Source organism: Grus americana, chromosome 1, assembly GCF_028858705.1.
Source record: "Grus americana isolate bGruAme1 chromosome 1, bGruAme1.mat, whole genome shotgun sequence".
In the NCBI taxonomy this organism is placed as follows: domain Eukaryota; kingdom Metazoa; phylum Chordata; class Aves; order Gruiformes; family Gruidae; genus Grus; species Grus americana.
The window spans coordinates 59,288,213-59,302,834 of NC_072852.1; the positions used below are offsets into that span (position 1 = coordinate 59,288,213).

Sequence of the window (14,622 nt, forward strand, 5' to 3'; positions counted from 1 at the left end):
ATTTTGGGTGTTGACTAATGGGGTAGATGAAGACATGCAGAACCTGCCTATGCATCGTGCATGGCTACTGCATTTGCAAATAATTCCTGGAGAAGCAATTAGCGGGATGGGGGGGAATGGGTCCTCACCCCCAGTGACCTTGGAGGACAACACTTTGCCTCATTCATGTCTAAAGATCCCTCTTCTAAAGTAAGCACGCTCCGGTGCTGGGAGCCGGGCTGCATTTATTACTAACCCCACCCATCCCTGCCTCTTGCAAGAATCCTGTGAGGCCGAGATTGTGTTTTTAGAAGCAGAATGACAGAGAGAAATTCCCTGGAGGCGAATGCAGAGTGTGTGCTGTGCACGCCAGTACAGACACACGGGGCTGGGAACTCCCAGGGAGAGATTAAGTGCGAGAGAAGAGCGCAGAGCAGCCAGAGCTGGAGGAGGGGGGTGGAGGAGGCGAGACGCTTTCTAAGCCTCAAACTGAGACGTTTGGATTTTTTTCTTTTTTTTTAAAAAAAAAAAAAAAAAACAACCAACCCTCAACCAACCTCGGTGTCGACAATCTTACTGAAGTGCCTCTTGTCTTGCCGGATCATCTCACTGCTGGGTTTGAAGGACCCAGGCTAACATGATGTACCTCTGGGTGAGTAGAGAAGCGTGTGTGAGGGCTTGCACACTTTGCACATATAAGGAATGGAAAGCTGAAGGACTCTGCACTAACATGAGCGGCCTTCACCGTTGGGCTTAGCTCTCTGCAGCCTCTACACACAGTGGGCTTTAGTTTTCCCTTGTAAAAAACAATATTTAGAGCCAGTACTGTTAACTGGGTATTGAGCAGGCTTTTCCTGCGGTTATAAGTTCCTCTGGAGAGAACAATTTTGGGCAGGTGCCTTGGAGACAAAATTTTTGGTATAATGCTGCTCACTGTCTGCCATCTGAGAGACCTGTGTGTATATATGTATATTTTTATGCATAAGACTGTTCCCATGTGCCTCTGCTTTATGGGATTTTGGTGTTACTGAGAGACATCCCAGGTAGTGGAGGAGTGCTGCTGAAAAGTATTTGTAGTCACTAAAGGTTAAGAGAGGAGCAGGGAGGGAAGAGATAGTTTTGCAGTTTGGGGGTGGGGGGAAAAGCTGTTTTGTCAAAAGTTGGATGCAAGGTGGTTTTTCCAGAAGTGGCATAGTTACTCGAGTTTCTCGTGGAGTATGGAAAATAATGTCAGGAAAAACATGTGTAAAGTGTTATATAGATCCAGCAAGCAAAGTAAAAGCATATATAAAAGCATATATATTTTCAGCCCTTTGAGCAAGGACTGGAATTTCCTCTGGAGCAGTCAGCTGTTGGGCTGCTCAGTTAGTCATCTACGTGTAGTTTTGTCTGCTCCTGGGCACCCTTGAGATCAGCAGTTTGCCCTTGGGTTCCTTACCTAGATATGTGAGGTGAAGAGTAATCCATTCCCAAGTTTTTTTTTGTAATTTTTTTTTTTAAAATGTGTTCATAACGCTGAAGGTGGGGGCTCTCACTGCCACTGCTTTTAGATTCTGGCTCCCCATCACTCCCAGGAACAAACACTGGTTTATTTTAGCAACAAAGCGAGCCTTGGAACCCGGGCAGAAGGATTTGACTTCCCTCCTTTGCACATACACACACTATCTTTGTTGCAGGGTAACTTGATTCTGCGCCGGGGTATGCACACTTGCCTGGTTTTGTCCAGCAGGCCCTGCTGGCAGGCACGTCCACCTTCTCCGCTCTTCCCCTGCTGCAGCCTGGCGTGTGGAACCCCGAATTGGGATGCCGGTTTTTAGTGAGAAAGGTTGGGCAGGCCCCGTGGCTCAGCTAAGATTGTGCTTTGGTGGGTGGGGTAAGAGGAGAAGTAATTCAGCCATTCAGTCGTGCTGCTGCTGATTTTAGATAAGCAGTAAACAATGGAGATATTCCTTACCCGGCTGAAACACGGAGGATGCCGGTGAGTGTGGGAAGTGGGAGCTGAGGAGAGTTGCCCGGCTGCCTCTCCCCCTCCCACTGGTGAGGGGTGCACAAGAACTGTAGCATAAAGTGAAGGTGTCAGCCTGCATGAAGACCGACTTTGGCTCAAAAGGTGAAGCACTGTCCCAGATTCTTGAGAGAGGATTGAGTTTTGGGACACTTTCCAATGGATGAAGACCAGTACCCTTCCGTGGGCTGCTGCTTCCACCTGCACCCTAAACTTTGGACAGCACTATTGCTGTGCTTGTGTTGCAGCTAAACTCTAGAGGAGTGGGGAAAATAAGTGTTAAATGCTTGGATAGCTGAAGGGTTTTTAAGGGCATCATCTAGGCATCGTGCCACAATAATTAAAAAAAATTAGTAAATTCATGCTATCTGGTTATGATCTTTCCCTTCTCAGTGCAGGTTACCCTACTACTTTCAGGGAATCTTCCCCTCCTTGTTTTTTTCAGGAACCTTTTCCTCTGTGCCCCTTTGTGTTTCTGCTTTAAGCTCTTTTTATCCCAATGGGCTACATAACCTTTAGCAGTGAGAACAAGGAGCCCCGAGTGACAGATCTGGTTTGGTGCGTGGTTTGCTATACCTCGACTGTGCTGGTTTCTTGCTTCCCTGCTCACAGATTCCCCCCCCATTCCTCGTTTCCCGTGCTGTGGTTTTTCTGTGCCTCTTGTCCTTGGAACGTCAGGACTTCAGTAGATGCATGGAGATTTGTACTGAGTCATTCCTTAATTCAATGCATGAAGCTACATTAATGCAATGTTAAATTTGAGGTTTTAAATATGCAAGTCCTGAAATCCAGAATTAAGGTTCCCACAGCAACCATAATGTTGCCCCCCCCCCCAGGGGGGGGTGGTGTGTGTGCATGTTACAGAATTACCTTCCTTGAAGAGATTGTATGATACTAAATGCTGTCACATTTGACAAATAATAAAAAAAGGAGAACGTGCCTTCCTCTGCTGCTGTGGTATGGTGTGGATAGTGGACCCAAAAATACAGGCTACACATCTGTAGTCCCTGATTATAACGCTCTGTATCTGAAATTAAGTGGTGGTGTAGCCTCAGTTTAGACTGACATTCCTGCTTGCTGAACTGTGTTCCCTTGGGTGAAACTTGTTGCAGGATACTCTTAAATGAGAGCCTTGTAGACTGCAGGGGATTGTGGGCTGTGTAGAGCTGGAGAGTGGGAAACTTAAAATATCTGTCATGATGACCTAATACTTGGCATTGTGAGGGAAATGAGGCCTGCAGACTAGCTGTGCTCTTAAATATCGAGACTATTTATCTTAACACTTTTATTGTGTAGGATGCAGTTGTATAGAGTCTTTCTGAAGCAGAGATGGTAAGATAGATTCTTTCTGATGTTGCAAACTGTTGAAGTGCATACATCTGATTGTCAGTGTTGAAAGTCAAGGTGGGTACTTTTCCCTGCGTATAGGAGGTGCATATAGGAGCTTGAGTTTCATAGACATTTTGTTTATAGGGAACTGTCTAAATCTACCTCTGTCTCTTCTCTCGCTTATCCCCCTTTGCCTGCAGCTGTCTGGGCTCCTGAGTTGCTCAAGAGGGTTCCTAGTCTCCAGTTCTCTGGATGGGCTAATTGGGGCTGTGAAGGCGAGGGGGTCTTCACTTGGAAAGAGGTGTATACTGTCAGCACAGGGGCAGGCATTCTCCTGGTGACAGCCAGAAGCAGAGTGGTTTGAGTGTGGGAAAAGTGTTCAACCCTCTTCTGGATAAGAAAGTCCTATTTTTTTCATTTATGAGCAGATGAATCTTTGTATACTGTGAGTCATAAGATATAATCTACAGTCATTTCGTTCCAAGTATTTTGTAAAGAGCGTGATGTGTTCTGAGAGTTGCATGTATGAATGTTGCCTTGTTGGAGGTCTGTTGTTACAAGAACGGTTGAAAGGAAGGGGCAGCAGCCCTCGCAAGCAATTTATCAACCACCCTTCTCCTGCAGTCAAAGACAGCTGAAACTATCAAAGGCAGGAGGGACCAAGGTAGGGAGGTCCATGCTGTTGCTAGGCTTCTGGTAGGAAAGCACTGGATTCATCGCTCTGATCTCAGATTATAGTGGATATAGATAATTTCCTCATTTCTCGCAGCCATGTACAGAGTACATGCTGAGTGTTTGTGAGAGGGCTGGCTGCCTATTGCAACTAGAAATGATTTCTTTCTCTAGAGCCCTGTGAAAGTGAAGATCTTACCTAGACCTACTAATTATCTAACATACAAGCAAGAATAGTGCTAGTAAGCTTGCCAAGCTCATTTTGAAATATTTTTTGTTGGTTTTCTTCCTGACCTGCCTTTTACTTGCGTTTTTGTCACTTAAAAGCCTCTTTTTCATTCACTGGAATAATTTTTCCCTCTAGGCTCCGAGCTCATCAGCTTTACCACCAAGGGATTGGAAACTCAACTCTGCTGCCAAACTTGGGTCTTAGCAACGTGCTCTTCCTCACACCACGTCTTTCTATTATTTGTTTGGTTTTTTTCATGAGGGGTAGCTACTGCCAGTGAAAAGTATGGTCATTACGGCATGGCTTTCAAAGCATGCGTTTGATAGCAGCAGAGCAAGTGGCTATCCAGGAGAAAAAAGGCCTCCCTGCTCTGATCTGGTGCCAAGCCTGGGGCAGGTATTGCTGGGGAAGTCTGGCTGTGGCTGTAGGCCTTTGCCTGGAACCTGTTTGGTAGGAATGGTAAATAAACACGGTCAGGCCATCAACTGAAGCTCAAGAGGGGATGGAGAGCACGCAGTTGCTGTGTATGAAAGGTGCATGCACGGTGTGGTCAACGCTAAGAGAGGTTAAGATGCGGTAGCCTCTGGGAGACTATGGCTGTGAAGGTGCAGGAAGATTTTCCTGAATGCATGTTAGAGGTCAGATGTGGGTGAATTTCTCTGAGTATGGTAAAAGGCACTTCATGTTAATATAAACACCGATTTTTAGATTCTTGATCTGGAGTAGGAAAGCCCTGGAAAATCATAAAATGGAGCTCATGCAAAGATCCCTGAGCTAGTAGCCTGTAAACTGATTCCCCAGCTTGCAAGTCCTTGCGGTGCCATACTGTGGCACGCATATGTAGCAGCTTGAATCCAGAAGTAATATAGTTGTGTTTGTCCAGCACTGCAACTGAGATAATGAGTTCTGCTGCTCGATAAGGTTTATTAGCTTTGGTGCAGCACCTCGTGAACGTGGTTATACTGCTTCCACACCCAAGCTGCTCTGTGCACAGCTGGTTTGGGGATGTCTGCATTGCGTTCCCCTGGGGGTTAGTGTGACAAAGCAACTTGCACTATTTGCATCTAGGATTTTATACAGGCTTTGGAGATTTGGGAAACAGAGAAAGAAGAATCTGTGAAAGAGATTATATAATGTGGCCACCTGTGTTATTAGAGGACTAGAGTTGATAATCCAGGTGATCTTTTCCAGTTCTGTGTTCCTGGAAGATGCCAAGGTCACTCCTGAGACAAGAAAGCCCAGTGCAGTTCAAAAAGAGAAGGCACTTCAAATTAAGGTACTGGCTTCAGAGAAGGGAGATTCGGGATCAGGATGATCTATTCTCTAGGCTCCATTTGACTATTATAAAATGAGGTAAAATCAGTGCCCAGCACATTGCCATCACATTCAGGAATTTCCTTCCCTCATAAGTTTAAACAGAAGAATTAGAGGGATGTAGGCTGGCTGACTCGGTGTGAATTTCTCCAGCAGCTCTTCTGTCTGTCTGCTCTATTCCCACCTGTCCAAACAGCCATGAGCACAGGGGACTCTGTTTGCTGTAAGCCTGTCCAAGTCTTGGGAGACTGACAGGGACCGGGTCCTGTTTAAGTTAGTTTTTCACCAAACAACCTGTTTATCTTGGAAGGAAGAGAATAAACTGTAAGAGAATAAGAAAAGAATAAACCTCAGCCTTCCTGGTTTCCAGCTGAAATCTTGAGGAAGAGCACAGATAATAGTGATTTGAGACTGAACATCTGTGTTTCCTGCACTTCCCATGGTGCTTATTTGCAAATCTTAATTCCAGCAGCACCGGAACTTTTACCCTTGTCCTACCCCCCAAGGTTATGGTGATGGTATAGGAAAGGTCTTTGAGTGGATCTGAATTTGCCTCTTTTTTGCCACAGCTCTAAGCAGTCGCTAGGGTATCAACTGCGTATGTGTGCATGCTTAACCAAAAGTATGATTGGATGGCTTATGCAACTAGCTGGAAGAGATCCCTTCATCCTTCAGCGAGGGCTACTGGGTACAGCAGGAGTTTGAGTCAGGTTGTGGGGTCAGACAAAATGTTTTCTTTAGGGAGTTGAGTCTGGAGGAGGATCTGCGATCTGTATCCGCAGTATTGCGGCTGCTCTGGATGGCACTCTGTACCGAGGGCAATGTGATGCATCCTTTGGCCGTGTGTCGGAGGGGCAGACTGTGCTGATGGACCAGTGCAGATAGTTTCATGCTGGAAGTGGAAAATGGGCCTGCAGAAAACTAAGAAATCAATCAAGATGTGCTTTGGGCCCTCTGATGCTAAATTCTTTTGCTGAAAGTGTTAAAGATTCCTCAAAGCTGTGAAGAAGCTTAAACAAGTAATTAAGTTTCCCTTGTCTGTCCCTTAAATTTAGGTTTCATTGTTCTCAGAGTCCTACATCTCATGACTAATATACTATCTGCACAATGCTCTGGCTGATTTTTTACCAGATGGTTCTCGGGTCTGTAGCTGAATCCAGGGCAAAGGCAGTTAGTTTTTCTCCTGCCTCAAATAAAACATGCTGTCCCCCACACAATGCTCTAATTGAATCTTGGACATTAAGACAATGATGAAGTGAAAATATTTTGACCAGATGACAATTTTTTTTAGATATTCATAGTGATTGTAATTTATCGTGCTTTAAGGAGCTGGCATAGGATGATACTGGAACGTTCCTCTGTACTTTTTTTTTAATAATTTATAAATCATCTAATGTGGAACAAAGTTTAAATGCAGAAAAATGCTGAAAGTCAAATATGTATACGTGGCTAGAAAACAGAAAATGTGCAGTGTGATCTGCCTGTTGCTATTTTTTAACTTTTCATTTCTGTCATAACGGCCTCCTTTTTCATCCCACCCTCAATCACTGCGGTGATGTTTGCTTGCATCCATGACGTACCTTTTAGATGGAGAGCCCTTCTGAGTAAAGACGAAGCATCTCTTGGGAAGGTGGCAAAGCCTTTTTGGCAGCATAAGTAGGGTACGTAGCTCCATCAAGGACCGTCTCAGTAACGCTGCAGAGCAGCTTTGCTCACAGGCCTGTTGGATCCAGCAGTAGTTTCAGCTATTTCTCCCCCACCCCAATTTATTACACTGAGATTTTTGGCTGCTGCTTGAGTGAGGAGGAGCAGTGAATGCCAATTACGTCTTTGGTCCAACCAGCTGAAAAGGAGAAGCACATTCAGCATAGGTGAGGCTATTGATTTTGGCATCTTTTAAGAAATGGGCAGTATTTGCATTTTTAAATTTTAGTGCTGGAGAAGTTTTTCTTCTGCAGCAAAAACTTTGCTGGAGTGTATATAGTGTATGTGTAACTGCTGTCTTTAAACACCTTTAGGACTCAGAAGTGCTGAAATATGAGATGCTTTAATGCTTTTTCCTTGCATAGGGAGCATTGCTCTCCAATGCAGCTGTTTAGCTGTTGCAAACAGGTGTGCGATAAACACCCCCTCCCTTTTCAGCTGAGCAGGATCGTGGTGGATACCCTCTCATTTAAACATGCATATTTTTTTCTTTCCTACAAGAATAAAAACTTTAAAAATAGTATACATATCTGGAAAGAACCAAATGCCTTGTTCTGTTTCTTCCTTTCCTTCCCCCCTGCTACCAACTCAAATTACCGGCAAGCTTTGGAAATTTGGGCAGGGGAATAGAGGTGCAGCTGGCCTGCATGTGTTGCGCCAGCTGTAATGCAAATGATACATGCTGAAAGAGGCTCTTCTCACTTTTGTAATTCTTGGATATTGTTGTGTAATGGGGACATGCGACAATTTGTCTTAAATGTGTTTGCTGATATGTTCCGCGGAGTATACTGCGTCCTTTGTTCCTCGCTGGCAAGAGACAATATCAAAATCCAATTGCCCGTCGGCAGCATGTCTGAATGCAGCTGTGACTGTCCTCCTGGCTTTCCCATCCGTCAGTCCTGAGGTGATCCCATCACACGTGATACCAGTTAATTTAGAGCTGGCCGGAACATGGACTTGGGTAAATCCTCAGCTTGCTTGAGTGTTTGGACAATTACTGTAAACCACATTTTTTTTTTCCCCTTTGTTTCTGAAAGCAGCAGTACCTATTGCTCTTCTGTCGTGAGAGGGCTGAAGGGAAAGTGCCTGCCTGACCTGCACGCCAGTTGTCTGTAGGTACCAGTCAACTTTTCCACCGCTTATCCAAAGCGGTAAAAGCACGGGTGCTGGGGGTTCAGTTGTGTAAAAACAAAAGCTGATGTTGATTTAATCCCATTACATTGCGTTGATCTCTCAACCACTGGACTCTTAGTAGGATTCCAGCTTTAATCCTGTAAGGATCAATCTGGCCCGTTGCTTTTCTGTCCTGATCCTAAATCCCCCTTTAATCTTGTTAATTACACCAGGCCTTTTTTGGTTTCATTTTTTTCCCTTGCGGATGAGCAAAACCGCATTAAATCTTCACGTTGCCATCTCTGGTGGTTTTGCCCTTTGTTCATCCTGTTGAGGAGCAAGGTGCTCCTGAAGGCTGGTTTTACCATTACAGCAGTGCCACGTCAGCCTTTGGTGGTCTAGTGCCTGCTGCTTCAGACTTCGTGGAGTCAGCTAGTCACACTGTGGTGCTGAATCCCTCCTGGTTCTGTTCAGGATTTTTTTTTTTTTTTAATCTGTTGTTTGATATTGTGCTGTCTGAAGAGGGTGGGGAATTGTGGAAAATCAGAGCCACTTCAAAATAAGAAAGAAATTTGGAAGAAAAAGGTTTTTTCAGAGCAGAATCCCATTGACTGGCATTGAGGGCTTTGGGGAAGAAGACAATTTCAGGGAGTATGGAGCAGTCCTAGAGAGATGAGGCAAAGACCCTGGGGTCCCAGGAGAAGGCTTGGACAGTCCCATGGTCCACAGATATATTCTGAAATTCAGCTGCTTAAATCAGCCTTTTTATGTTTGTGTGTTTGGTGGCTTAAGGAGAGGAATAATGTGCATTCAGACTTGAGGCTCTTTATCTTCACATTGCGCTGTCTGCAGGCCTCCAAACCCAGTGCTGCCTTTTCTGTGTAATGCACAAGGCCAATTTCTCACTGTGACAATCTGCTCCTGGCACTTGCAATAATAGAAACTAGCTGTGCTTAATGTATTCATCTCTGGTATTTCCTATACTGTAAAGAAGAAAACCAACCCAAAATTGCACCTACATTTGCTGTAACTCGATCAAGAGCTGACAGATCATTTCTGGAACATGTCTGTGCTGGGATCCTGACCGCTCTGCCAAATTTTATGCCTTTATCTTGCAGTGCTGCTCCTTCCCTTTTCCCTGCCCATGCTACTCTGCCTCACCCAGCAGAGGCTGCTTCTTTTCCAGCCTTTTGGCCAGATCCTGACTTCCTACCATGCTGCCAGAGCATTGCGGATCTGATTTCCCTCCTTGCCAGAACGCAGGCCGTAGGGACAGGTCTGCCATAGAAGTAGCCAAGCTGATTCCCTTTTAAACCAGATCGAAGGGAAACTGATTTTGGATCACGGAGGATGAGCTCTCTGGATGCGTTTATTCTAATTAAAGCAGCTCTGGTGCTTAGCTTTTGGAAAACATTTAGAGCTGTGACAAGAGGCAGTGATTGCTATTAAGCAAACGTGGGCATTTTTCCAGCAGTTTTAGGGTTAAGGAAATTGCAGAGGGGTGACATGGTGACTGTGTTCCCTATTTTTGTGTGTTGCCAGTAGCGAGAAGGGGGAAACTTTGATTCCTAATCCGCTTTGGAGGAGGCTCCGTATCAGGGCTGCACAGAAACATCCAGTCAAGCAGCTCCTTTATCATAAAGGGGATTTTAATTAAAACTGTTCTCGCATCATGAGCGGAATGAGCGTCAGTGCCAGCCAGCCCTGTACTGGGCATTTATCTCCTTCAAACCACATTACCAGTAATTGCTGCATTAAATCAAAGTCGAGGGAGATTACAGGTCTGAATTGGGCAGGCGGACGGTGCCAGCGTGGGGAGCTCCGTGCTGCCGAGCCGCTGATATGGGAACCCCCTCTGCCCCCCAACTGCCGGTGAAGAGTCGGAGGGCTACTGGATCCCAAGAAGCCCTTCTCATTACAGGGTGGGAATTTTTGTCATAACCTAGGAGGAGTGGCAGGCTGTAGGTTTGGAGCATTTTAAGCTGCCAGTGTTTTTCTATTAACTTCCTTTTGAAACAAACCAACCCAATAAAAAAAAAAAAACAAGCCCTGTGGCATTGCCATCTCACCCCGTCTCATGTTTGGATCCACCACAGGCATTCGCTTTTGCTCATCCTCTACTGCTTATTCCAGCCCAGGAACTCCAGCATAAATCACCTCTTCTCTGGATATATCCCTTTCTCTCTACCCTCCTTGTCATATCACCACTATGGAGCTGCTGACTTGGTTCCTCTCTGCCCTGACATGGGAGAGCTTCTCCCCTTCTTCACCTCTCTCACCACTGAGGAATTGTATCTTCCTTGACCTGTGGTTCCTTTGCCAACTATGGCTCATTAGTTCGTTTAATTATTTTTCTAGGTTTTTAAGCATTCTGTTGTCTCAAGCTCTAGAGCAGCTGTTTCCCTTCTTCTTGTCCCTATGCTTTGACCTTGGTGGCTCCAAAAATCATCTGATCATCCTAGTATTGCTCTTGCTTCCACTCTCCAGACCTCCGGCGGGGTGAGGCTGAGGAATGGCCGTGCCCACGTGAGGTTTTAGGCATGTGGACTGGCTGAGGTAATTAGATCTCTGTGGGCAGTCAGTGAACTATCAAAATGTGACAGCTGGATTTCTAGGGGCTGTTATTAGATCTGTCCCATAATTGTAAAGAAGGTAAGTCAGGAACAGAATGTGCTGAAAGCGTGGTGGTTTTTTTATGTGGCTGTCATTTTCTTTGTTTTCATCTTGATGCATTTTCCTGTTCAATTGCAGACAATTTGGGGCAGTTGGTTTTTTCTTCATTTTGCCCAGAGATGCCTTTGGCAATCTGCCATTCTGAACTTCGCTTCTGGAGGGGTTTGTGCATCTACCCTGTTCCTCTGCTGCAGAAAAGGGTCTCATTCCCAGCACCATACTGAGGACCTGGTAATGTATGTGAAAGAGGATGCTGCATCTCACCTGCCTGCTAAAGCAGTTGAGTCGCAGGCTGTTGAGCTGTATGAAATTTTTCAAGATTCATACAAGTTTCTCAGAAGCTGTCTAATTCAGAGCAGTTGCAGGAGTTGTGCCTGCTGTGCCCCTTCAGAGCTTGAAGTTGCAGCTTTTGCTTCATTACAATGCGAGCTTGAGATGCAGCTTAAGTGTTGCCCTACTTTAACTCTGGCCTACGCACGAATCTCTAGCCTGAGATAAGTGGTTCTTTTAAATTAATGCTAAGAGAGCCGTAAAGCCATAGAGGCTGAAGTTTGACTGCTGCTGATATCCAAGCTGATAAAGCAGAGGGGTTGCAGTTAATTTTTTGAATTGGTAGTCCTGTTACCATGAAGTGAGAGTAGCCCTGCTGCAGAGTAACTGGAGAGGTGTGCAGAGAACATGAGCCAAGTCTTTGATAGAGATTTCTTGATAGCGACAGAAAACCGAGATAAAGGTTTTCATGGGAGCCAGGAAACCATCTTTATGGCTTTCTGGTTTTGGGACAGAGGATGCACATAGTGGCAAGATTGGGGTGAATGAACATGTGTGAATTTTTTTGTAGAGGTCACAGAAAGCTGCTGAAAAGAGCAGAGATCTTGATTGTGCAGATGGTGCAACAGGAGAAAGCCCTCAGTGGTTGTTGTCCAGGGATTTCAGCTGCTGTGGCTTGTTTTAGAACTTGCTGGGAGTTGAAACCAGCCAGCAGGAAAGGCTTTTAGACTGAGCTGTGTCAGGCTTTATTCTGTCCGTGTGGCTGTTGGAGAGAAGTGTGGGTGGGTAGCAGTTAGCTTACATGCCCATAATAGACCTCTGTGCCCATGTCTTGAGACTGTGAGAAGAAAAAGATTTCCAGAATTCTGATCACTCCTGCTTTCTCAGAAATAGGTAGGTTTCAAAAAAACCCCAGAAATAACCACCAAACAAAATCTAGGTGTTTGCTACCTTTTACTATTTTTGTCTTAGTCTGAGGCAGAAAGTGATGTGAAGACTACTTCTTGCCTAAGAGCTGGCATAGCCTCAACATACCTCTTCTGTTCACCACCACAGCCTTCTACTTCTCCACTAAAACCACCAGAGGAGGGACACAGCAATAACTAGCACCTCTGCCCCAACAAGAGTAGTCCCTGGGGTCACTCCCTACATTAAAGCATGACTTGCTGCTGTCACCATTCATTTAGCGTGTCTGACTTTCCTCTTTCAGGGTAAACTGCATCGTTCTTGCCAAACCTCAGCTTTGCATGCTATTTCTGGATCCTTTCTGTGCACTCAGCAAATGCACCGAACTCTTAACAGCAGCACTTCTGGTATTTTGCTCTTGAATCTCTTTAGAGCTGCCTGAGTTTGGGATTATTTTTTTTTTAATGGGAATGTGGAAAAAACAGAATTCATCACCTGAAGCTTAGCAGTCAAGCAAGATTTTGAACTGAGGCCTGTAGAAATTAAAGGACAGATGCAATTCTTCTGTCATGAAAATGTCTTTGCAGATTTATGCTGAAGATGTTGTATTCTGTATACTGTCACACTGGAACCGTTTCCAAATGATTCCTGAGATTTATTCGGTGACCTGCTGTTGTGGCAGCTAAAGGTCCTGCCTGCATGTTCTCTGATTCCTCAGTTCCTGCCAGTAATGCAGTCTCAGACCCAGCTATCTCACGTAGACTGGGCCACCTGTTTATTTCTCTTTTACTTCCAGTCTATTAAGAGTTTAGTTTAATATTTTTGACATATTTTGTCTCTTGCTTGCATGGTTACAGTGTGTGGGCAGCTGCTCTGCTATTCTGGTTGAACCAAGTTGGGCAGGGAATGCCTTTGCTCCTGTGTCAGAAGAACAAAATGCTGCCCGAAAAAACCTTTCCCCCAAATTCTGCTTTTGTTTATGTAGCTGGGAAGCCATACCACTCTAAGGTAGGAATAAATTTATATCGATACTAGCGTAATTTATTGTGTGGACACTCTTTAACTTGGAACACGTACCTTTTTCTATTTTAGTTTGTCACGTGGAAGCAATTTGATAAGCCGGGAGGCGAGGTGGAGAGGAAAATCCATACCAAACCCGTCTCCGTTAGGGAGCAAGCGGTCAGCTAGATGAGTAAGACGGCCACGTACTGAAATGCAGTGCGATAGTTGATCATGTGCTCCCTTCACCCCAGGCAAAGGCGAGGTAAAACGTGTTAGCTCAAACCCTCTGTGAAAGTGGTTTGTCCTGTGAGCATTTGCAAGGGACTGGGAACGCGCGTGGCGTTACTGACAGCCCCATGGCTGCCACGCGGCGACTCACTGGTGAGGCTGAGATAATGGCGTAACTATACTTACACTGTGGGGGAAATGGCCTGTTGCGGTTCAGCCCTAGTTTGTGATTCATTCAATTAAAAATACTTGGTGAGAGTCACCATACTACCATCTGGTGACTTTTAATAATATTTATTCTTGGGAAGATAGTTCTTTAATTAAGGAATTAACCTTAATTTTTGTAGGCTTAGCGTAGATCTGGAGAAATGTTCAGGCTTAAGCTGCTGTATTTTGTAGAAGAGTCAAGTCTTTCTCTCTTCCATCTCCCTGTTAACTGTCTAGGTATAAAAGTTGTCCCCTTAAGGATCAGCTAATTGAACTGCTGATGCTTGTTAAGTGAAAAACCAAGTGGGAGTATGAGAGACAAAATGGGCAAAGCTTTTCTCTGTTTGAGTTTCTGGAGCTAGCCAATAGATCTAGCAGCCTCTACAGTAAAGGAAAACTGCCTCTGCTCTGTTCTTTTTGTCTGTGTCCCCTTTCTCCACTGCCCCCAAAGGAATAGAGAAAGGCAGCGTGGCTGTCATGTAATGTCTAAACTACCAAGAGAAAACATCTCTTCTTTGATGTTGAAATTCTGCATCTGGACACCTTTTTGTTTTTCATGTAACAGGCAAAAAGCATTTTGATGGACATGCAGCATTACCAAGATCAGTGCATATACAAGTGGTCCCAAAAGCAAGCTGTGCTACAGTCACCTCCTTTGCCAAATGGCTTAGCCCAAAAGTACACTTATTTTCTTCCTGAAGCAGTGCCAAGCATTTAGAGTTCTCCTTGAAAGGAGGCTCAGGCCCAACACACGGATATTTTTTTTTTTTTCTGGAAAATCTGTGTGTACTTTCTTTTCCCCCTTTATACTGTGCGTCTGGTAATAACTAAGGCAGGCGATGGAGCCTGTCTGGTTTTAGAAGCACTTTTTGGACTTGTGTGTTATACTCAGGTGTGCTGGAGTTTTCTCAAGTTAGCATAATTAAAACCTGTTTTGTAATGCGTGTAAAGTGATGGTTTGGGGTAGAAATTAAAGTTGAAGTTGTGTCTT

The 14,622-nt window shown here is 44.9% G+C and overlaps 1 protein-coding gene across 10 annotated transcripts in view; it reads left to right on the top strand.

Annotated features, from left to right (window-relative positions):
* RBFOX2 (RNA binding fox-1 homolog 2) overlaps nucleotides 1-14,622 on the top strand; it is a 174,393-nt gene that overhangs the window by 57,961 nt on the left and 101,810 nt on the right. Inside the window, exon 1 of one of the 10 annotated variants that reach the window (XM_054818522.1) lies at nucleotides 399-631. The exons of the other annotated variants lie outside the window; for them this stretch is intronic. Within the exon in view, the coding sequence (XP_054674497.1) occupies nucleotides 617-631 (15 nt within the window). The 5' untranslated portion in view covers nucleotides 399-616. Of the gene's footprint in view, nucleotides 1-398; nucleotides 632-14,622 lie in introns of those variants that run through there. 10 annotated transcript variants of the gene reach the window in all.